At 32.9% G+C, this 26324-nt stretch overlaps 1 protein-coding gene across 1 annotated transcript in view; it reads left to right on the top strand.

Moving 5' to 3' along the window:
• Nucleotides 1-26324, top strand: part of TLL1 (tolloid like 1) — a gene marked incomplete at its 3' end in the record, with an annotated part of 255621 nt that overhangs the window by 201541 nt on the left and 27756 nt on the right. The window contains exons 13-18 of the mRNA XM_079919481.1: nucleotides 3353-3548; nucleotides 5180-5305; nucleotides 6381-6541; nucleotides 8978-9158; nucleotides 18044-18169; nucleotides 20730-20857. Of these exons, the coding sequence (XP_079775607.1) occupies nucleotides 3353-3548; nucleotides 5180-5305; nucleotides 6381-6541; nucleotides 8978-9158; nucleotides 18044-18169; nucleotides 20730-20857 (918 nt within the window). The remainder of the gene's footprint in view (nucleotides 1-3352; nucleotides 3549-5179; nucleotides 5306-6380; nucleotides 6542-8977; nucleotides 9159-18043; nucleotides 18170-20729; nucleotides 20858-26324) is intronic.

Consider the following 26324-nt stretch of genomic DNA (forward strand, 5'->3'; position numbering starts at 1 on the left):
CTATATGGTTTGTGTTCTGATTACCTTAAAGTCTGTAATAAATCAGCATTATCATTACCAAACATATTTATTACATGTCCACGCTTTAAATCAAGAAGAGACTGTTTTTCCTTTTCTTTTTTTTATGAATTACTGACTTTGGTGTTCTTTTTCTCATGGTACCTAAGGTTACTGGCATAACATCAATGAACTTATCCACTTTTTAGCTTCAACCATATTTATTTTTTCAACTATATTTATACTAATTGATAAAGTAATCGATACTGCTGGAGAAAATGTTACACAAATAACATAAAATAACTCAAACTCTCATTTGTGCTCACCATCATTACTGTTATGTGGATGTAGTTGAAGAGGTATAATTATAATTAACACCAATAGAGAAGATTTATTGTGCTGGTATTGCAATTAGGATTAAAATAATTAAACTGGAAAAACATGTAAACAAAGATTATGGAGGTCATTGATATGATATGTAGGTCAACAACCATGGTATTTACTATGTGAGACTACAGTGTATATTTCTATTGTTTTATCCCTAATACCAGGTGCATAATACTTAATATATAAGTAATATGTAATTCATAAATAGGTACTGGTGAAATAATCCTAAAATTGGTCATTTTTATTCATTTTACCCATGAGATATTTACACTTTGTGTATCATATAAAATATTTAAAGCTCTAATTTTTACAACGTAACCAGTGAATATACTATAAATTAAAATTTAAAGAGTATTGTTTAACTGTTAAAGGAACAGAGTGAGTTTTATATACAGGGAAATACCCGCTATCCTATATCCTTTTTTTTTTTTTTTTTTTTTTTTTTTTTTTTTGTGGTACGCGGCCTCTCACTGTTGTGGCTTCTCCCGTTGCGGAGCACAGGCTCCGGACGCGCAGGCTCAGCGGCCATGGCTCACAGGCCTAGCTGCTCTGCGGCATGTGGGATCTTCCCAGACCGGGGCACAAACCTGTGTCCCCTGCATTGGCAGGCGGACTCTCAACCACTGCGCCACCAGGGAAGTCCCTATATCCTTTTAATTACTGATCATATGTAATTTTTTTCAACAGTGTCTCTCGTTTTCTTCGTACTGTAATTTTCAAAAGCAGTAATTTCTTCATAAATAGTAATTAAAAACCCATTTTAATTAACCTTCTTATTTTTTACTCTGGTATGGCTGTTGATATGAAGCAACGTGATTTTTTTTCTATTAATTAACTTTCCATGGCAAGCAGCTACTTTCTTCATTGTGTGTTCTCACTCCCTTTCTTCTTCTAACTTAGCCTTTTCCCCCTTTCCAAAATAATTCATGAGTTGCAAGCATTTCATTCTGTGCTGCTCAAGCAGGTGAAGATAGATAGGTTGACTTGCTGAGACCTTCGGTTATTTTTCCTACAGTTTTGTTGTTTGTTCAGTTTTGCTTACCCTTTTATCAAGTTGTACACCCTGAGAGTTTTAGATGTTATTTTATATGTCCCCTTAACCAATGAATAGACTTTGGCCATCTGGAAATGTTCTCATATTTATAGAGAACTCTGATTTTGAAGGGACTGTATTAAAGACTGAGAGAAGAAAGTGTGTTATAGCTGGTCAGATTGGCCTTGTCACCCCAGTGACTAATTTTGTTCCTAGTGAGACTGCTAGCTCTCCCTCACCTCTCTATTTAACAGCTACTGTCTCAAAAGTATGCTTTAAATAATGAGATATTTTTAATGTTAAATATTTTCCAATTCTTTCCCATAATTCCACACACGAAGAGAATACATTTTTAGGGAAAAATCTGGATTTATGAGTCACAATGAGCTCCTACTGATAGTAAAATTGCAACCTTCAATCCCACCACCCCCACTGCTCATACTTCCTATCTTGTTTCACTTTGTATTCTTCCATAGAATGTATTATTTTCTAATATGTTATGATTATTATTTACCTTGTTTATTGTTCCTTTGCTCTCTACCCACCAGTATAAGCTCCAGCAGGGCGAGGCTCTGTTATTTTGATGAATGATGCATACTAAGCAGTGAGAAGAGTGCACAGAACAGAACCAGCACTGAATATTTATTGAAGAAATAAATGAATCCTGATTTGTGATTGGGAAAAGGGCAGCAGCAAATGCAGTACTTAGTTCTAACCAAATCTGCTTCAAAATCTATTTTTTTCTGTTTGTCCTTATGCTGCCTAATTTGAAGACTATCATTGTTAATGTATTGACAAATCAGGAAATGACTTCTTCAACCAACTATACCAGAAGTTTCATGCATACAGGTTGTAGTTCATAGAATGAATGTGTTCCCTGACATTCATTCTGTAATAGGAGAATTCCATAAATTAGTGAATTGTATGTTGAATGTTGGTTGACAACATGTGATACTTTTCATGGTTTATAATTATAGATGTCAGTGCTTTCCGGCTTCAAATACCTAATAAGTAGTTGACTCTATTAAGACTTCAGAGTTAGGGCCCATTTTCTATGAAAAAAACAAAAGCAAGAATTTATTTAGAAATTGTCTTACAATTTATAAAACAATTTGTAAATTTTGTTTTGTTTTTTGTAGAAGTTTAGAGCTAAAACAAAGGTCTACAAACATTCACTTCTTCATAAAGCCAATAGTCTGAGCTAGTATTTGCATTTAGTTGTTTAGGAAAGAGATTGAGTACATCCAGGGTGCACAGGTCAAGAATAATGTGTTAAGGTAAAAGTCTCATCTAAACATGCCTGTTACCCTGAGAGGGGCAGCCAGTGCTAGTTCTACAGTGGAGTAGTCTTCCCACACAAAGCTATGCTAACTATGGATAAAGGATTTCATAGACTAGGAAGAAATGTAATCCCCATGTTATCAGATTTTGCTTCAAAAAGATATGTATAACCTAAAATAGTGCAACATTTGTCAATAATATGAATTCAGCCACTCTATTGAAAAAATAATGATTTTTTGATCAACTATGAGCAATTTTTATAACTATGTTTCAGAACAAATTATACATTGTTTATAGCATATCTAGCCCAGATTTCTAATGATAATTATTAGTCTGGATTCTCTTAAATTCTATTTTCCAAAGAATTACTACTTGTATTTTTATTTTATTTTAAAAGGCAGTTAACTTCTATTGATCCTAGTGCATGTAGATGCACTTTTTCATAGATTTTTTTTCCTCTGTCTCTCTACCAGAATAATACATCCTTTATTCATGGACAGTGTAGATATTACCATACACACTCAACAGAAATGCTCTCTTTTGGTATAAGTAATATGGCCATGTTAGTACTATGGCACTGAGAATACATGATACTTTTTTATAGAAATTGTTTTGTCTATTAATGAGATAGATCACATATTTTTACTATTACAGATTGAGAGACATGACAACTGTGCCTATGACTACCTAGAAGTTCGAGATGGAACCAGTGAAAATAGTCCTTTAATAGGGCGTTTTTGTGGTTATGATAAACCTGAAGATATCAGATCTACCTCCAATACCTTGTGGATGAAGTTTGTTTCTGATGGAACTGTGAACAAAGCAGGGTTTGCTGCCAATTTTTTTAAAGGTAACTTGAAATCATTTAAAGTGGAAGATTTTCTCTGTCAAGGATAAATGTGGTATTTATCTTTGAGTTAGGGGAGAAATAAAGTAATATTGAAGATTGACGTATGCACTATTCATAAAGATATTTTGATGGTTTTTGATGGAGTAGTTTACTGGTTATAAAACTGGAATTTGGAGATTTGTAGCACAGGGTAGGAACTCCATTAGGATATTCTACCACCTGTTTTTTAGGAAATAGTCAAAATCCAGAAATATACAGACAAGAGGAAAATATTTGCAATGTAATCAACAAAGGGTTCATAACCAGAAGGGGATTACTGATATATAGTTTATCAATTTATTTCCAGGTGGCAGCATCTAAACCATCCCTTAGAGAATAGAATTCTGTCACATTAGAAATAATGTATGGCCTCCTTAGTAGAACATTCTGATCCCTAAAATGTCTTTTTGACATTATTGCTGATCAGCTTTAATTTTGAATTGTATAAGCAAATTTTAGTTTATTTTCATGTCCCATGTTTGGTGTGTATTCCTCAGGTAAAAAGAAAGCTATTTTAGTGCAAATAATAACATCAGATTTGTATTTTGAAAATTCATAGGCACTTAGGTTAAGTGTGTTATTATAGAATAAAATTCTTTTATGTGAAGAGAAAATAAATTTTCTCTATAATAATTTTTAAAGAATAAGTGATGGATTCAGTAGTGTATGTCAAAATTTAGTGTGAATAATATCTAGATATTTTCATTATTCAAAGAGCAATAATATAATTGATTTTTCCTGAGCATTACTTAGATGCTCACCATTTGAACTGAAAGGCAGAGAACCTTGGCACTTCTACTATATGTATTCCAAGTATTCATTAAATTGTTCATTTACATGGTTTAAATCTTCTCTATGTTATATTTTACAGTAGAAGAAACATATTATAAGAGTCTCTCTCGTGATGTTTGTGTATTTGCTTAACAAAATGCCTAGTCTTTGGATGATACATAATTTCTCCAGAGAATATTGTTTGCTGTTTTCCTAACTCACAGTAGGTTATTCCTAAAGAGTGAGATTATGGAGTACCTTGTAATATGTGTTTTTTAAACAGTATATATTTTTCATATGTCTATTTCATATATATTTTCATGTTACCATATACAATTAAAATAGTTTCTGTTTACAAAAATCTGGAATTATTGTATTTTCTGGATCAACATATCTATATAAAAAACAGTGAATGTTTTCAATTTAAAGAGGTCTATTAAGTTTCATAGTTTTCCTTCTTTTTAATTTTTAGTCACCATATTTTATTTCTTAATAATGATATTACTTTAAAAGCATTTCTTCAGGCTACCTAGCAAACTATACAATGAAATGAACAGGTGAATCCATGTTTTTTCAGTAAGTTTTTCTATTCCATTCTGAAAAATCTCTAGGTTTTAATAATCCTCTTTAACTTTAAAGTCAGAAAAAAACATACTGTGTCTGAGATGAGGTGATCTTCAGTTGGACCAGTCCTTCTGGTTCTTACACAATTCTTAGATTGCAGTGACATGGGTTCTTCTATGTCATCAGTCAAGGCCTTGCAAATTGTTCCTGTTCCTTCATTGAAGAAATCAATTGTCTAATTGTCGCCATTTTTATAGAGGAAGACGAGTGTGCCAAGCCTGACCGTGGAGGCTGTGAGCAGCGTTGTCTGAACACACTGGGCAGTTACCAGTGCTCCTGCGAGCCTGGCTATGAGCTGGGACCTGACAAAAGGACCTGCGAAGGTGGGACCAGATTTGCACGTGGGGTTCCCTGCCTGAAACCCCTACCCATTTCCTTCTATCATGTAGTCTCATTCTCCTTCTCTTTTTATGCCTCCCTCTTATACTAGAATAAAATAGACACAGTTATGAAGAAAATACAGTATCTTTAAAACACAGGACATTGTATTCCAGATAATAATGAAGTTATGTGGCTGTTATTTCCACATGACTACTAAAAATAAATACACTTTAGAAACTTACCAAATATGGTAAACCTGAGATTACAGGTAGTTTAAAAAATATGTTTATAAATATAGTAATATTTATATTAGTTAACATACATATCCACATATACATACATATGCCTATATATTCAAAGGCAATTCAAGAGACCAGTTACTTTAGCTAACTCTTGACTCCCTAGGAATTAATTAGCAACTGTGTACAATATGTTCATTTCACTTAACTTGCTTTTGAAACCCTAACTTTCCTAATTTCACTATCAATAAGAAAGAGAGGTAACATAAATAGTACCTCTTTTAAATAGATCATCCAAAAGAGAAAGAAAACCAGTTGCTAAATGGAGTTTTTGCAATAACAAATATGCTCTATTTACTATAGTTTACCTTGCCTTCTAGCTCAAGTAACTCCTTCCTTGTCTTGGAAAAAAAAAAAGAGTTTGGGGAAATAAACAATTGATTTTGGTCTTAATACATCATGCTGTATTGTACTTTACCTATACCTTTTTATTAATTCTCACAACAATCGTGTGGTGTAGGTATTATTATACACACTTAAAATATAAGAAATCTGACCCCCAGGTTTCTTTATATTGCTCGCCCAACTTTGAAGCGATCTAAAGTGTAAAGCCATCATTTTCTTCGCTCCATATCTACAAAATAACACTTTATAAATTGGATTAGATGATTAAAATAGTTGTACTAAAGATTAAGGAATAGAGACTGCAGCTTTCTAGATTTCAAAAAATCCAGAAGATGGTTGAAATTTAATACTGAGATGTTTGATTATCAATGGAAAGGTGCTAAGAAGGGGGTAGATTTATTAGGGGAAACCTTTCCCTTTTCTTTCTTTTTAGCGGCTTGCGGAGGACTTCTTACAAAACTGAATGGCACCATAACCACTCCAGGCTGGCCCAAGGAGTACCCTCCCAACAAACACTGCGTGTGGCAAGTGGTGGCACCAACACAGTACAGAATTTCTATGAAGTTTGAGTTTTTTGAATTGGAGGGCAATGAAGTAAGTGAATAATAAATATATTTTTTTATAAAGTGTTTTAGGAATCCCTAAAGACAATCTGGTAAACTAAAAAAAAAAGAGAGAGAGAGAGAAGAAGAAAGAAAGAAAGGAAGGAAGAAGGAAGGGAGGGAGGAAGGAAGGAAGGAAAAAAGGAAGGGAGGAAGGAAAATTGCAGTAGTACAATAGTATAAATGCTGTAGTCTTTCTTTGCTCTATTTCTCATTTCTGCAACTGCTTATAATTCCTGCTGGCATTGGATGATATTTTAGACTGTCTCTGGGAGATTGAAAATTACCCCCCAGCATTTTCCTGATTTATTAAAGTACTACGAAAATATTAGGGTAATGTCACGTAGATTTTTCTAGAAAAAATAAACCAAAATTCACTTGTTGAGTCATAACGAAAATACCTTTTTGGGAAAACCTGGTATATTTCACTTGTGTAAATGGGTATATTTTCATTATATAAGTAGTTTTTCATTATGAGTATGCTTATGGTTCACAGATAAAGTGAGAAAGATAGAGAAGAAGAAAGAAATATTTTTAACCTCAATAAAACATGTATTTAGTTGATACTATCTTCCCTTTGACTTTATAGCTTACCATAGTAAACGTCCAGTTTTCTGTCTGGTGATCACTTTTAAACAAATGAAATCATTTATTTGAGAATTCCTATGTGCTGGTACATACACACCAAATTCAAATGGAATGTCAGGCCTAGAGATGACAACTTTTAGAACTGTGTCTTGTGTGATCGGTCAACATTAAGTCCAGAGAAAATGTAATAAATGTTTGTTCTATTTCAGCTTTTCTACTTTCTTTTCTTTTCTCTAACTCCCACATCCTTACTCCCAACAACTTTTTTTTCCTGTGTTTATTTTAAAATGAATGAGATCCAAAAGTGTGATAAAATTCACTCAAAAATTATTTTGTCTTTGATGTATATCTGTTGAACACTCACAGAGAACTGAGAGAACAGAAATATAATGTATCTGTGCTCCTGGACAATAATTGTTGGTAATATTTGTGGGTTTTATACCGTAATTTTGTCTTTGTGTATGTATCTTTGCTTCTTCTTTTTTCCCCTCCCACTTATCCTTCTTTCTTTTAATCATTTTTTAAAAATTCTATTTGTAGTAGTCAAGGCATTTCTATGGTTTTGAGTTAAAAAGAAGTGCAGACTTTTGTGTTGCTTAAAGAAAATTAAAATATGAAGTGTAATGCACTGATATTTCAGAGAATTGTACAATTTTAGAGCTCATTTTGAGATCTTCTTTACATCATGTAAGCTTTGTGATGGAAAAGACTGCAATTTATATTTCTTACATAATTTATCCACATAAAACATCATTTTTCTTTAATAATTATCTTAAATTTGGGGAAATATTAAAATTAAGAATGTATTTTTATAGTAATCTTAGAACAGCTTTCATATGAGCAACACATTTTGAAAATGGGAATCTCCCTGCCAGTTCTTCAATGTAATGTGAGCTTAGTATTGAATGGCTTCTACTTTCTCAGTTTACCTAAAGCTGTTGGTTGTGGCAGAATGGCATTTTGATTCACTAATTGATAGATGTTCCTAAGAAGGATAAACGTTTATGTTTACGAGGAAGAAGGGTAGATGGTTTAAAATAAATGGGGCATTGTGCTTGAAAGCATTTTTCTCATGGTAGCAGTCTTTATTCATGGAAGGAGCCTTTACAAACTCTGTAACATATCCTGGAATTCTTAAACTTATGATGAAGTTACTGTGTGGAATCCTATTAATAAAATTCTGTGCATTTTCATAGTTTAAAGTCTTGAATATTTAAAATAAAATCATGAGCAAAATCTTGACTTATAGAATACTGGGTTAAGTTATAACTTCATTGTTTTATTCATTTTACTGATATCTAAAAGGAAAATCAATATCAAACAACTTTAGCTTCGGTAACATTATCCCATCTTGTGTCAGAGCCCTCTCTAAATAAAAGTTGCAGTTGTAACAAAGTAGATAGAAAACTTATTTCATTTTTCCTAGCAACATTTTGCTTATTTATCACCTAATTAATATCACAAGAGCCAGTAATTTGAGTTGACATATTGCAAAGTACGCATCATGCCCAGAGTTCAATCATATGCTTTGTTAAACAATTATTCATCGCAGTTTTCCTTAAGTCTGTATTTTTTGGAAAATATGTATGCTGTAAATACATATATACAAGCATACATTTGTATATACATCTCTTGGGGCTATTCGGAGCAAAATTCTCTCATCTGTCTATCATGCCTTCTGCTTCATATTTGGACACTTTTCTTGATTTTTGGACGTGTTAAGTCCAGTTTGACTACCACAGGAGTAAAGAGGGAAAAACACAGTAAATTAAAAAAAAGTAAATGTCAATCATCTGATGCTCTCAAATCTGGTAATTACAGTAACCATGTTTATTTCTAGGTTTGCAAATACGATTATGTGGAGATTTGGAGTGGTCTTTCTTCTGAGTCTAAATTGCATGGCAAATTTTGTGGTGCTGAAGTGCCTGAAGTGATCACATCTCAGTTCAACAATATGAGAATTGAATTCAAATCTGACAATACTGTATCCAAGAAGGGTTTCAAAGCACATTTCTTCTCAGGTATCAGTATTCTCATGCTACATGTGTATATTACAGATTTTAAAGGTGGATTGGCTTAAATTGTATGCTATCCATTCTTCCCAGTTTTCTGTAAATGAACTTGGAGATACATAGAATGCATGAACATTTATCCTAGTTTAATACTTTTTTAAAATTGGGATATTAATAAGAATGGCCCTGATGAAATGCACCTCTCAAACACTTAGATCTTACATAAATTCTAATCAAATATTTCAAAGGCTAGTAAAAATAACACAAAATTATTATGGTAATATTTTCACACAGTGACTTTATAAGTAGATAGCGATAATGATACCAGACTTCCAAAAAGTGGCAGACTTTTTCAAAATTATCTTTGTCTTTGGAATATGTGGTCTCATTTTAGCAACATATTTTTTATTCTTACTGCTTAGCAACATGTTTATTATTCCTCTTCTTACTATTATATATTCATTCTTTTTATTAAGCAGACGTTAAAAATCATACTTTACCTCATCATTATAGAAATGATTGCAGTAAGAGACCTAGAAATATGGAAATTATAATTTTAATAAAAATAATATATTATTGGATACATTTAGCAGTTGACATGTCTACATTTGGAATTTGATGTTTAGTTGAACCAACTCACATTGAAAATTCCCTCTTAAAGAGCTGAAGTTTGATTAAAGGTCCCTAAATTTTAAGAAACTAGATAGAAACATCAATGAAATGCCCTTATTTTCCCAATTTCAAAATTGTTCCTTTTAAAAATATTACTCTGAAACTTCAAAATTAGATAAAATTGTAATAAGCCTTGCTAGATATAGCAATCTATTCTGCCTGAAAGACTGGCAAGCAATGTAAAGCAACTGAATTCCAATTATATTTTAATATCAGGTAATTTAGATTGAGTTAATTCAAAGTCTATTTATTCCAGTCCCCATGTATTTAAGATTAATGAGATTTACAGTGCCTGGGGTTTGTTTGGGGCTTTCAGTGTAATTGAAATTAATGGTTCACAAGTTCCATTGAGGTCCAAGTCATATAGGAAAGTACATTTAAAATACAATGGATCTTGGCTCCCTTGTTCTCATTCCCTTCCTTCCCTCAGATTTAATTGCCTTTTAAAAGTTCTTCTCAGATATAGAAAACAAACTAGTGGTTATCAGTAAGGAGAGGGAAGGGGGAGAGAGGCAAGATAAGGGGAGGAGATTAAGAGGTAAAAACTATTATGTATAAAATAAATAAGCTGCAAGAATGTAATGTACAGGGAATATAGCCAATATTTTATAATAACTTTAAATGGAGTATAATCTATAAAAATATTGAATCACAATGTTGTTTACTTGAAACTAATACAACATTGTAAATCAACTATACCTCAATATAAATAAATAAATAAATAATAAAAATTATTCTCAGGCATTCATTTAAGATTTGTTATTCAAAGTAGCATTTTAATATACTATTTTAATGAAAGGAAGACTTCCTTAGACTTTACTATTCTATAAATATTATGCAGTTTACAAATTTTAGGTGATCCAGTGTTTAGAGATAAGGCTTCTTATCTTAGAACCACCTAAATATTTATTTTAAAAATTAAAATTATAAGGTGAATAGGTTTTATTATATTATTGATATTCAGGATCCTATACTTTAATCACTCATTTTATTTAATAAAACTTTTTTTAAAAGATGCATGCTACATATACTGGTGACAAAGTATAAGTAAATTTAAAGTTCCCCAGAGTATTTAAAATTTGTTATCTGATATTTCTGTTCAGGCAAAACTTCCTAAATTCTAAAGACAGGTTATTAGTCTGTGTCTTTAGGACAATAATATTGTTAAGTAAACTGAACAATGAAGTTCAGGGAAAATCACCCAAACTCTCATGTTGTAGCTATCATTCTGAGAACCTATTATGCAGGCATACATTATGTCTTTAATAATCAAAGTAAAACTGTAATATTCTAAGTGTTCAGTGTCACAAAGTATTTAACCCCAGTTCATCTTGGGTTCTGTTCTCTTAATCATAAGAGATGATCATATCCTTTGCAAATAGCATTAGTTATGTGTTATGTTCAACATATCTGTGACCTGGAAAAAAATAGATATACTTTTAACTTCTTTATTGGATTATTATTTTGTAAAGTCCAAGATAATTAAGTATAAACATTCAGTGTTTTCTTTTTGATTCATTGAAAAGTCTTGGCAGTTTGTCAGATTCATATTTAAAATACTATAGTCCTGGATAATTAATTAGATCTATTTTACATTTAAATTCTTGGGAGTTTCTGCTAGTGGGGAAGATGTTTGCTCAGGAAAAGGGAAGATAAAAACATATTTCTTTTGTACAATAAAGAGATGGCAGTGTTACTTAATGTCCTGATTATGATCATCTTACCAAAACATAATTTACAAAAGATCACCCATTGTAATATATAGATTCTATTCACATTGAAAATATCATTTTAGAGTTCTAATAATGCTATAAGTGTAATTGTGTGTTAAAAGTCAAATAACTCATCGTATCTATTAGAAAGTAAGCATGTAAATCATGGGGATATTGTATTTCACAAACAAAATTGAAGAATTATTTTATGTTAAAATTCACTCTTGGGGATTTGATAAAACACATTACTGCATTAATTGTGACAAATTCTTTAGAAATAAATTTAGCATAGGAATCAAGAATTATTACAATGACTAATCTGTTTGCTCAGAAATTCAATTCTTGGGACTCTTTCATAAAGAAATATTTCAAAATCTGGAAGAAGGATTTTCAATATACTGTGATGGTGACAGAAATTTTAAACAACCTTCAAATGCACTGTGTGAGCTCTTCCATACCATAAGGACGGTTTAATGATTTCATGGTGTAAAAAGTTGTATATGATGAAATATTAATGGAAATCTAGATATAAAGCTATATGTGCACTCTGCATACAGCTAAGCACGTGGGTGGGAACAGATCTGAACGATGCTATTTAAAAATCCCAAGAATGTTTGTGTTAAGGTGAAAAGATAGTGCAGTGTAGTTTCTCCACAATTTTTCTCAGTTTTCATCTGATTTAAATATAAAAATAACTTTAAAAGGAAAACACACATCATATTTCTACCTATCTTTTACCCCAAATATTTTCTAGATTTGAAAACATTACCTAATAGACTTTGATCTTTGAGAGTGAAATTTTTAAATCCATCTATTTGTTAATTAGTTAATAAATATTAATACAAATTAATAATATTAATGCAAATGTTTTGAATGAGTTAAAGCCTTCTAATTTTTATTTTTATAGTTAATTTATAATATCTTATAGACAATTGAATAAATGTTTGCTGTATTGTGTATGTTAATCCAGAAACATTTGATGGAGACAAGCTTTTTTTTTAACATCTTTATTGGAGTATAATTGCTTTACAATGGTGTGTTAGTTTCTGCTGTATAACAAAGTGAATCAGCTATACATATACATATATCCCAATATCTCCTCCCTCTTGTGTCTCCCTCTCACCCTGTCTGGAGACTTAATCTTAAGTGGTTCTGTTTATAACCAGTTTTCTAAAAAGTTTAGAAGTGATTACGAATTTATGAAAACATAATGAGAAATATACCATGTTTAGCTATTTTTCAGCATACTTTTTCTCAGAAATATTATCAAGAAATTCAATTTAAAAAGAAACAATATTTATTATAAGTGATTTCATATATTTTGTAAAGGAAAGCTATTTAAAAATAACTTCTAGCTGTCTTGCAACTAAGTGATACATCAAGGAAGAAAAAACACAAGGAAATGTATTTAGATTTTTAATGAATATAATGAAATAAACTTTAGCATTATTTTAAAAACTACAATTATTTAATGAAATAATCATACTGAGATTTTACTTATTTTTGCACATAGCCTCTGATTTTAAATAAGCACTTTGTAGACCTAAGAAATGGAATTGGAAGAATGACACTAAGAACTTATTAGTAAAATAATTAATACAGATTTCTGTCACTTCCATGCACATCAAAGCAAGAAACCATCACATAAATTCTTATTTAATGTCTTAAATTAGTCATGAAAAATGCTGTAGCTTGAAAATCTAGAAGTGATTGGTTTATACAGCAGAATATCCACAAGCTCCTCTATAAAAATTAGTGTCATATAGTTCTGATATTAAGGGTATGTTATAAAGCAATATAATGAAATAATATGAAAGTAAATAAGGAAATTACAACTATAAAAGTAAGGCTATTTGAACATGATGTAAAATTACATGTCTATTAAATTTTTTATGTAATTCAGAATATAATGGCATAGGCATTTTCTAGAAGAGATCTGGTTCAACAATATAATACTGCTATTTTCTTGGAATGAATGAGGTTTGTTTATAGATTAACAATAATTACTTTACTTTTATGATAGTAAAACCAAACTTAATTTTATGTGATGTTATATTTGAACACAAGTATACAAATCTGCATAAGTATACATGATATAGTTTACTTATTTTAAGTGATTAAGCAAAATTAACTGTATTCTACTCAGAACAAAATTATTTTTCTTTAAATAGGTTAAACTTAAAGGAAATATTAGTAGGATTTTATGCATGTAAAAGCAGCAAAATTTGGGAAACTGGACTTTTAATTTAATCACACTGTTCATTATTTGGGAACAATGTAACAAATAACTTCAGGCAGTGAGAGCTGCACATAGACATTCCACCTTCTTTAGGCAACCTGGTAGTGGTGAAAAGACTCAATGATGACTTGAAGGATAACCTCATTAAATGGCAGTCCCCCTCACGGGTAACTTAATGGGAACGTGATCCTTTCCTGATGGACCCAGTGACCTGCACAGTAGCAGAAATGCAGTAAAACCCAGATTTCTTGATTCCCAGTTTATTTCTGTCTGTAGCAAATATAGGAGTCAGATAAAATGATTTGTGTGATATTTCTACCTCTGTATTCAAGTGATTTCAACTGACCTGCTCCTCGTCTTATCTACCTTTCAGTGTTTATAGATATTTCTTTACATTGTTCCTCCTGTACACCATTTCTTTCATGGAATGGTCATAGGTATTTTTAGAATAAATTCAACCTGATATTATTCTAAAAAAACATTAAATATTAGTGTGATTAATTTCAAATAGAGCTCTCCTATGATTCTGAATCCTGTTCCAAGTTTCATGATAAATGATATTTAAATATTTGCATGTTTTAGAAAGATCAAATTGTCTGTCGTTGCTCTCAGTAGAGCTTATCAGAGGTCTTTTGAAGGTGATTATTTTTTCAACAGTTTTGTGTTGAAACCTGTGTGTGTCTTGTATGCATGCACACATGCATGGGGTGTATGTGTGTATGCATGAATGTGTGTGATCTGTTTATTTTATATTTGAGCATTTATTGTAAGTATATCTGCTCATGTGTTTCTGTTCTGGTGCGTGGACCCTTTACTTCTTTTTCCTACAGACAAGGAAGCTTTCTGCAAAGAGAAAATTTTTATTTTTGAATCTTGCAAGAACTTGATACAGGTTGCCACTTCAGTCCCATCCAGTATGTATTATTCATAGACTAATGGCCTCTTACAGTCTCAAGGATACTCTGCAGGCCTCTGATGGGAAAATGCCACTTCCTTTTTCCATAATAATGGACGTTTCCTTCATCTAGCATGAAGGAATGGAAATCAGATATGTCCATTCCAAAGAAGGAGGCTAATTTCCACCTGCAAAGATTAAATGTTTTGATTTCTACTCAATAAAATGTTTGTTTCTCTTACTAATAAAAACTATTTTTTAAATTCCATGCCTATAGTATGAAAATGTTAGAAAATTTCAAATGAATCATTGATAGAATTCTCAATTATTGAATTTGTTATGCAGACTTTCTGAGAAATTTTTAGAACTCTGCAACCTCCTTCCTTCTCTCTTTCTTTGGATTTTCATTGTTCAAAATATTAGTAGTTTGTGTCCTAAGAGGAGAAAAGGAAAGAAAGTGAAAACAGAATTATATTTGCTAATAGTTTTTTTCCTCAAGTTTGATGACCTTTTATAATAAGTTCAGAATATATTTGTGGACCTCATCTTTTATGATATTAAGTTAAATAAATAGCTTTCTTTGTTTGTGTGATATTAAAAAGTCTGGATAATTCCAAGTATTCCGATGTTTACTAAAATTTTGTCTTTTCATATTGACTATTTGGCATATGCCAGCACAATTTTAAATGCTACTTTGCTGGGGATGATGACTTTTATCTGCTGCTTTTAATTTCTATTTTGATTTGTCCAATTTTGAATTTTAGCTAAGCTTTAGATTAACCTATACATATATTCTAGCAGTGTATTTGATAACTCAATTTTAATGTGACATCATTTGTATTAAGAAATGTTTGATGCAGGGAAGAAGACAGGAAACATTTATCAACTGGAACACTGAAAAGTAATAGATACTTAGACAATATGACTATATAAAATCTTCATGCTCCTCCTCCTCTTCTTCCTCATTTTATTCTTCTTCCTCTAAAAATTATTTTTCCAGCACAATAGAAATAGGAAAAACTGGCTACAAAAAACTACTATTCAAATATGAATGGTTTCACTTTCAACTTTATTTCTCTTTACTTACTATTACTGCAAGTCAGATTATGTTCTATCAGATCTAAAGAAAATAACTCTCCTTACAAATATCACCTAGCAACATGAGATTTCCACTAGAATGAAGTTTAAATATTAGAAATATTTTATGTTTTGGAATTGTTTTCATTATAAAATGACTGTAGGTTTAAAAATTCAGCAATACTAACTTGTGTTCTTTCTTTTAACATTTTTATATCTCTCATGTATGGTAGTCTAAACAGATCCAAATAAAAGGATGACTCAGGCAGTCCCTGCCCTGATAGGTTTGTCACTGAGCAACCTGTTTACCAGTCAATTGCAAATGTGAACTAATTTTTTCTAAATTACTTTACTTACAATTCTTAGATTTCCAAACAACCCTCAAAAATCTGGTTGACCTAGAGTACAACTAAAGTTCACTATATCAGGTTTTAAGTATACCAAGCAAACATTAGATAAATATTTTTATAGGAAATATGTGTCTATTTCAGAGTAATTCTAGCACCAGAAATTTTTAAATTGGCTCTTTCCTTTTAACAATGATGAAGTGTATTTCTGCATCAACTCATGAAGAAGTATTTTTCCAAAGCATCTTAAGAGCCCCTGGAAAGGTGTGTTAAAATAGTAAATTTAAATCATCTACTGCTTGACTGAATTAGGAAATGCAGGTAGCTGACAGCATGGTAGTAGGAAATATGGTTCACCATTCACCCATTCTGCACAGGTCATTCACAACTTACCACGTGTAATTTTCACTGTTGATACAATTAAGGTAATGGGACTTCCAAATTATGAATTTCTCTAAAATTAATTTTACAAGGCTAATTCTCTATTAATTTCTGATTTCTTATATATTTTGATGTTTGATGTTCTCTTAGAGATAAATTTTCTTTATTCTATGCTTTTTTTCTCCTCTGCTTAGCCTCCATAGTAAGTATTAAAAGTGTAATGGAAGTGTTAAGGATAGGTAGAGAACACATAAATTGCAGATATATTGATCCTGATATATTCTTTAGAACTTTGGGACTGCCTGTATGTATATGGAATATTCTTATATTGCCAATGCATGAATTGGCAATATAAGACATAGCATATATGTGCTATGTCATGTTATCAGTCTACAAAATCGGAAAAAATAGTTACATTCATAAAAATTACTATCAGATCCTTGGATAAAAATGTCTTTCCTAAACCCATCTCCATAGGGGGAATATTGATTTGATTACAAAGGCAAAAATAACATTTGCTATTTGTGTGCCACCATGAGCTCACAAATTCTCACTAGAAAAATCAGTTCACAGTATAAATTTTGAATTCAGCCTGACCTTTGATGTGACTGTCGTGCGTCCTTTTTGTTCTCTGCGCTATGGGGGTGGGGAAGGTCTGAGTGATGTGTCATCATATGTATGTGTCAGGAGCAGAGGCCAGTATTTACTTTAAAGGACAAGCCAGTCATGGAATGATAGCTAAGCAACATAATATGGTGGCTGATACCTCTCACTGAATTGACTGTCTGCTAATATAGTTGGGATTTTTTCCCTGTAGTGAATTTGTTGTCTATTTCTTAAAGCTTGTATTTCCTATTCTGACCTTTACTTCTAGCACACTAAAAGCCTTTCTACAGAATTACTTATTAATAAACTGGTCTGCTAGAGGAGATTAGTTTAAAATATATAAATTGTTTCTTTTTTAAGATAGTCTAATGATGCCTTATTCTGTCTTGAAATATTTAAAATGTTCAGATTTATTAATGCTAAGCATAACTTCAAAGTTAATGAAAAAAATCAACTACAGTAATTATACTGAGTGATTTTTAAAAAACGATTACACACAAATCTTGGAAATGTGTTTAGCCTCTGCCTATACACCATGATTAATATAGTGAAGGATTTCCCTCCACTTAAATGCCATGATTTGCATTTAATCAAACTACTCACAATTTTTTATTTATTTTAAAAATTGGCTATAAATGTTTAGGATTAGTTGGAAAAATATTCTTTCATTTCCTTTACCCTACTCAAATCTTCTCTAGCATAGGAATGAAAGAGGACTACATGTTGTCACCCTGGTGCAAATGATCTTGGAAACAATTCATGGCACAAGGCTCCAAGCTAAAGAAGGAGTGGGTAGAACTAAGACACTAAATTTTTTGATTTTTTTTGTTTGTTTTATGTTGAGAACACGGAAAGCTGTGACTTAGTTTACCCTTTGCCAGTGTTAACCACAACTAAATGACTCTCCTTTGATATCCTTTGTTTTTAAAGCTACTTACTAATCTATGGGGTTATCTCTTTGCTAGACAAAGATGAGTGCTCTAAGGATAATGGCGGGTGCCAACATGAGTGTGTCAACACAATGGGAAGCTACATGTGTCAGTGCCGTAATGGATTTGTGCTGCATGAAAATAAACATGATTGCAAGGAAGGTATGAAAGAAGTGTTCTTTTTTTGACAACATCTAGAATTTCATGCAGTTTGGGTAAAGCAGTCCTTCCAGGTAGAGTTAATCATATCAAATGAGTGTTAAATGTTAACTGTTCAAATGTCAAAAATAAAAATACATGCAGTGTTCAAAGATCCAAGTCATACTATTGGAAACCTTGTATTACCTAAAGGTACTGCACTTCATATATGGTTGGAATTAGAATAACTTTGTATAACAGACATAGAAGCTGCTGTGATGCCATCTGGCAGCCAGAAAGGCACTACATTATCCCTCAGTCTTCACAGAACAGACCTTATAACTATCTCCATATTTAAACTTAACTTCTGCTAAATGTTTTACATTTGGTTCAATTTCCCTCCCCAAAATATCTCATATATGTGCTACATGAGTGATGTCACTTTAAATACCAGGAGTATCAAATTCAAATGCCTACCAGAAGAAAGACATTTGAAAATACTGTGCCATTTAGAGTTTTAAGTCATGGTTTTGCCCCCTCCCCAGCACACACACACACAGAAGCATCCTAGTAACTCAATAGTAGCCTACCAGTTTTTGGTCCCAAATTCTTACCATATTCCAAGGTTTTATAAAGATAATTATCTTAATCTCCTGAGCCAATATGAGCTACATGGGAACAAGAAATAGTTATTCAGGTCTTATTTCTTCCTTTGTGGGTCTGCTCCTGAATTTTCCATTTAACTTGGATTTATTACTAAGGCAGGTTTCATAACTAGTCATTAGAACATGTAGAGTGGTGGGTGCCTGACTAGAACCACAGGTAGATAGCACTTCTTTGTATTCACATTCCAATAGTACAGAATACCCTGAATTGACCCTTGTTCCATTCAGTTCCATTCAAATATGGTCATATGTCACATTTTTTTCCTCTTTATTTCACAGAGTTAATGACATTGCCCAGAATCATATGCAAGTAGGATTTTTTTCTCTTTTTACTTTCATGTATGAGCATAAACCAATGAGATTGTGATATGTGTAACTTGGTAAAGTATTCTGATAAATCAATAGGCTGGGGAATAGGCCCAGTTATTTTGAAATGTGGAAGGTAATTCAGAAATAAAAAAGAGACAGCTTTTCAGAGTATGCATGTAGCCTGTCACTCACAGTTAGCAAATAAATTTAGATATCCAAAGTCTCTCTTCATTAGAGTAAATATTTTCAAGAAAGGACTTCTTTTTAAATGGAACTATATCCAGGCACCCCTAATAAAGTTCATCTTTACTGTTAGTAAAGGGGATGGATTTTCTTTCACCACTGCTATAGTACAGGTGCCTTATACAGTTTAGCAGTGAGCCTCTTGGCTTTGTCTTATAAACTAAACTATTTGCCAGATCTGGGAGATTCCACACTTCATATGGCCAAGGCAAGGACAGGGATAATGGGATTTAGGAAACCTTGTCAAGACAGGATCCAGACTTTAAGACTACTGTCTTGCTGCATGACCCTATATAGTTTGAAAGGAGCTAAATTTCACCCTTTTTTTGTGTTCCTTGGTTAAGAATCCAAATCTCCCTATGGAAACCCGGCACAATTAAAGCAAAGGTCTAGTCGGAGAGCATGTGCCAACAGCACAGTAATGTCAGTCATTTTGTCCTTACTGTGCAGCCCTGTAGTGCCACAAGTGTTTTTTCCATATAGTAGAGGATTTCCCCAGAGATTTCTTGGAAAATTTCACAGAATTAATTGTATTTTAGAATCGGTTACACAATACATAACAAATAATTTCCAGCCTAAGCCAGGATGTGCAGGGTGACACTTCATAAATTATATAGATAGAATACAGTCTGAGGATATTACATGCTTTTGAAGTTTGAAATTAACAATATTGGATGGTCCCCTCCAAGATGAAGTTGTTTAAATTGTAAGACCTAAAAGAAATTTCATGTTAATTGAATGACACTTTCTTAAATTAATTCAGAAGCTAGTAGCTGTTTACATATTTTTCCCCTTAGTGCTTCATTTCACTGTGATGAAATGACAGATAATTTACTTAAGCAGCTAAAATTATGGTTTAAGCATTCAAGTGTATACTTTAACAAAGAGAGAGAGAAAATGTAAAGACATGTTTCATAAAGTGGCTTAGTGATACTAGTTAGCTATAAATGATGTTTCTGTTAATAGGAAGAAAATAACTGAAAACGACATAGTCATTTTTGTTGTGGCATTGCATTAAATATTTTGCACATACCAAGAGTTGATAGCTTTGATTGTCAATAATGTTGCTCTGTTAAAATCTAAACTTACAGATCCAGCAGTTAAAAAGAGTTCATTTTCTTGTAGACATTTATTTAATTCATTGTAAACACAATTTCATGTGAACCCAAAACCAAACATTTTCTGATTATGATAATGATTATGCAACAGGTTTACCAAAGCAGATGAATATGATACTGGAGACTAGAGTGATGATTAGTTATTGAGGAAAATCTTTCATCAGGATAGTGTGTAAACAGGCTACTTCCTTGCTGGCCCAATTCTGGGCTAGATTTCCACACTAATTGATTTTATCATTATTGGCACAGCTGAGTGTGAACAGAAGATTCACAGTCCAAGTGGCTTCATCACTAGTCCCAACTGGCCAGACAAGTACCCAAGCAGGAAAGAATGCACATGGGAAATCAGTGCAACTCCTGGTCATCGAATCAAATTAGTAAGTGAGCGTGTTGTTCTTTTTTCTGTTAAGCTGCCTGCCCGTATCTTGCACAGCTAGTGCATGGAAATAAAATAAATAAAATGAATGTTTATTTAATTGAATTGAATTAGTAGGCAGGTGGGAAAGACTTTCTTTCTTATGTTTTCCTACTAACACTAAATAAATTCCTGATTTCCTAGATCAAGGTGATAGTAATGGTAGCCATGTAGTTCTTGTACAGTCTTCTTATCCTGGATGGGATGCTTTAAAAGGCATTACCAAAATTACTACAAAACAATATGTTCTACTTCCTAATATGTTATTGAAATAATGTTTCCAAATGGAGATATAAATGAAGGAACAAAAATATCAGAAATTCAGCAAGAAAGCAATAAGTATTCACTTCAATGCAGCATAGTAAATTCTATCAGTTGTGTCAATTCTATATGACTCATATACAAAGCATATGTATTTTTATAATAAAACTAATTTTGTCTTATGGTTTATGGAATATTATTTTTGCATAATGTAGTTGCCCTCTTTAGATGAGTACCGTTATCATTAGACTTCTTCCAAATTCAAATATGAATGTAATATATGTCCTCTCTCCTGTATTCTATGAATCTTGCATTCTGTCCTGGTCATCTGACAGTACATCTTAAATTTCATTATAGGCTACAGAATACTTGAAGAGTATACTTTAAAGAAATAGAATCATAGGAATATAGAAATTTTAACAATTTTCTGAAATATGCTGTTGTCAAAAGCAGGAAGGAATGCCAACTAACAAAGTTCAGGACAGTCTAACAAGAACCATAACAAAGGACAAGAAATTGTCTTGAGAATGAGGCTACCAGTCCACTGTAGCTTACTGGACCAGTCCAGTTAATTTTGAAAGTCTGTTTGAACCCTTTCCTTCAGTGGGTTTTTTTGGTCAATAAAGACATCTTATTCATATGCAACATAATAATAATATTATTAGAGACTGTCACTGAGATATTCATATTCCTATTATGGAGTTCCTTCCAATCACTGTATTTGTAAGATATCAGTATATGACTTTTTGAAAAGAGACATCAATTCATTTCAGCCACTCTTTGGAAGGATGCTAGGTGCTAAGATAACAACACTGTAGGATTTGATTGCTTTCCAGTCCTGTTGAAGACCCTGACTGAGATGATCACTCTCTGAAGCTTATGGGCTGAGATGCAAAGGCTGCATTCTTTTCAGCAGTGCAATAGCTAAGGCAGTTGGGAAAATGGATTTTCCTGAAGACTTTTGTGTGTGTGTGTACATCCAAGTTTCATCTGGTATCATATTCCTTCTCCCTGAAGAATCTCTTTTTATATTGTGTGTAGAGTAAGTCTGTGCAGAGTATGTATTTTATACCCAAAGATATTTTCATTGGGTATAAAATTCTAAGATAGCAATTTTGTTTTCTCAGCTGCACTTTAAATACCTGGCTCCACTATTTTCTGTCCTTCATGGTTTTTAATGTCTGTGGTAAATCTTAATTTTATTCCTGTGGAAATAATGATTCTTTTCTCTGATGGCTGCCTTCAACATTTTTTTATCAGCACTTTGAATATAATGTATCTGGGAGTGTGTGTGTGTGTGTGTGTGTGTGTGTGTGTGTGTGTGTGTGTGTCCATCTGTCTGTTTAGTAATTTATCCTTCTGAGAAATCTTTGAATTTCTTGCATCTATGTTGTGATGACTGCCATGAATTTTTGAAAACTCTTGACCATTATTTCTTGACAAACTTCTCCTGCATTATTGTCTCTCTTCTTCTGGGATTCAAATTACACATATGTGAGATTGTTTCATATTATCCCATAACTCTTGAATTCTGTTATTTTTTTGCCACTCTTTTTGTCTTTAAGCTTGGGTTATTTCTATGGGCCGGTCTTCAAGTTCAATGATTGTCTATTCAGTTGTCTTAAGTCTACTTATGAGTTTGACAGAGGTATTCTTTATCTCCCTTATCATGTTTTTTTATTTCTTGAATTTCCATTTGATTTTTTAGTAGAGTTCCTGTGTATTAGTCTGCTTAGGTGGCCATAACAAAATACCACAAATTGAGTGGCTAAAACAACAAAAATGTATTTTCTTACAGATCTGGAGGCTAGATGTTCAAGATCAAGGGACTGTGGGGACTGGTGTCTGGTGAGGCCTCTTTTCCTGACTTGTAGATGGCTGCTTTATCACTGTGTCCTCACTTGGCCTTTCCTCTGTGTGTACATATGGAGAGAGAGAGAGACAGAGACAGAGAGTGCATGCTCTGGTGTCTCTTCATCTTCTTATAAGGACATTAGCCCTGTGGGATCTGGCCTCACCCTTATGACCTCATTTAACCTTGATTACCTCCCTAAAGGACCTGTCTCCTAACGCAATCACATTGGGTTTAGGGCTTCAATGCATGTGTTTGGCCAGGATGCACAATTCAATTCATAACACCATCTCTGCTGAAATTTCTCATTTGATAGATTAAACATAGGGGTCATGTTTGAGTCTGCTCTGTTGATTATTTTCTCGCTTAACACTGTGCTTTTCTTCTTGCCTTTTTGTGTGTCATGTAATTTTTGATTAAACATCAGACATTTTGTGTTTAACAGTAGAGACTTTATGTCTGGAAATGGTTACATCTCTTCTGTTAGGCTGTTAGTGAATGTGTGTATATGGGAAGGGATGTTGTTGAGTGAATATAGTCAGTAATTAGCTGAGTTTGGGTTGTCTTTTTCCTATGATTACCTTCAGTGAACCATTGGCTTTAATTCCTTTCTCTTAGATTGAAGGCTGGAATTTCAGATGCATTTTCTCAATGTTTCTCCTTTACCTTTAGCTTCTGCTTTCATCTCTATCACAAATTGTATCCCTCTTCACACTTTTTTCCCTCAACCAGTGATAGACTGCAGTTACACACTGCTTGGTGCTTGGTAGTCTGGTGGTGAGGACAAGGGGTTCTCTACCTTAGACAGGATCTGTTTCTAGGTCTTAGAAATAGCCTTTCTCAGTGGTCCTGCCTCTTCTCTTCCTGGCAGCCAAACTCCATCTATCTCTGGTTGGTCTTCTCTGGGAGAGTTTCTTTTCCCTCTCCCAGTTGTAGCAGGTCTCTGATATTATTGGTGTAGGCTCCTGAGTCCAAGACTTCCCCAGGGTTGGAAGTTTTATTTGTTTGTTTGTTTGTTTAAGCTTTCCTGTGGCTACAGTGGGTCTGCATGTTTGCCCTGGTGTTGACAGGTTTTCTGCTCCTCCCCCAGAGGCTTATTTTATTTTCCAGAGAAAGGTTGCAACAGGACTTCATGCTTTTCTCCCAGCAGTGACCACTTCCCCCTCCAAGCCTGCAACACCAAGAAAGGTACTTGCCTAACTCCTACTCTTCCCACAGTCTTTCTCATGAGCAGGAGATTGAAGTCCATGGAGAAGAGCCTGCAAGTGGGTGCAAACTCTTGTGTCTACAGCTCCTAGGGTGCTATACTCTAGTCCACAGCTGACCTTTACAATACATTACAATTGTAGCTGAATGCATCTAACCTAGTTATATGGCACCCAGCATCTCTTCTAGCTGTAGTCTGTCACTGGTGACATGCTCGTGTCTCATCTCTCCTTGGCAGGGGCTGAGAGTCAGTGGATTTGATACTACTTGGTTGACTAGTGACTTTGGCTCTTTGATGTGTTCAGCAAAGTTGTGATTTTTTTACTTTACATAGGTTTTCTTGCTAGGGTAGAAGGAACACTAGACCCAGTTTTCTATATCCAAGGGGAAATAGAACTCCTAATATACCTTAACTCGAAAAAATGTCAATAATTTATTTTTTCTCAATTATATACCTTTCAGTTTATTGAGCATCCCTTTCAACTCTAGGACAGTCTGCTTCTTTACAAATTACAGGCAAATATTCCACTTGAAGATCAGGAGAGTCTGTTCAACAATGGTCATACATGCTAGTATCCTAAGAAGATAATTTTTGGAAGGAAAGGAGCTTTAATGCAACTATTGATCTTTGTTTTAAGTATTTGACTTTGTGATCTTTGTAGAAGTAGTTACAGTCTAAGCCAGAATATTAACAGGCATCAGAATTAACCTGGAAGACTTGTTAAAACACATTTTTGCCACTCCAAGTTTTCTGAATCAGAGCGTAATATTGATTCCACTCTCTTATTTCATTAATCATGTTTATATAAAACCTGACTCACAATATCACTCTAACAATCAGGATCAGTAGAAAGTGTGTTGTAACAGATTAGCTACCAACTTCAAGTGATATTTTAGTTCTATACTTTTTAACTCTTACCATTTTGACATTATTGTTGCTTACGTTTACTATTTTGTCTCCCTCCTTGTAATACAACTGTTAATGAATCTTACCTACTTTAAAACTGAAACCACTGTCTGTTACGGATCTCAGCCAATGGACATTTGGCCAGCACTGTTTGTAATATTCAAACCATTCAATTACCTACCTATATGTTTTGACATTTATTATACAGATTTGATCAAGAAGATATATTGTTTAAAATAAATGCATTTTGTTTGGTTTCTTTAGGATCCTTAATTTTCATGGAGGAACTTGAACCCAAACTAAATTTGGAAAATAGATTCCAAGGAAACTTGGAAAATTCTGAAATCTATTAATCCTGTTAGGTCAAGAGCTACTGATAGATACTCAGTTCAAAGCTAGTTTCTTTATAGGCCAAGGCAAAAAAGAAAAGGCAAAGAAAAGATTTGGTGTCCCTGTGTGCACCATGGAGCTTTCTTTACAACTCATATTTACTCCTCTTACCTTAGGCTGTGTGGAAAAATAAGAAAACATTTCTAAATATTTTACCTATTCATACAGAAGCAAAGAAAAGGAAATTGTCCTTGAAGACAGTTCCATGATATATTTTTTTAAAACACCTTGTTTATGAATTTTGAGAGTCTTACTGTTCTTTCTAACCCAGATATTCCTTTAACTTAACATAGAGTTGTATTGAGTGACGTGCAAGTAGTGGCTTATGGGTATAAGCAAGCCTCTTTCACTGCATCTGAGATAACCATTATTTTAGTTAATTTGGTTTATTTGTAAGACTACAAATGAATATTATTTAGGTTACTTAGATAATCTTGCCATTATGGAATATGAGAGGAATTACAATAAAATTCAGTGCCCTTTGTGAGATACAAGCATTCTTGTGCATAGTATTTATTTACCATAGTGTGGTTATCTATATCTAGTGTACAATAATTATGTGTAAGGACTGAACTATCAGTAGTGGTAGTTTATTACTGATTTATGGAAATTTAAGACTTCTGGCATTAATATGCAATTATTACCTTTTATGCACTGTTCTAGTTATCTACTGCTTCATAATAAGCTAACCCAAAACTTCATGACTTAAAACAAGAACCATTTTATAATATCCCATGGTTTTGTGGGGAAGAGGTCATGATTTGAGTAATGCTTTGCTGGCAATTCTTCAGTTGCCCATGGCGTTGATTGAGG

This window comes from Stenella coeruleoalba (assembly GCF_951394435.1).
Source record: "Stenella coeruleoalba genome assembly, chromosome: 4".
Taxonomy (NCBI): domain Eukaryota; kingdom Metazoa; phylum Chordata; class Mammalia; order Artiodactyla; family Delphinidae; genus Stenella; species Stenella coeruleoalba.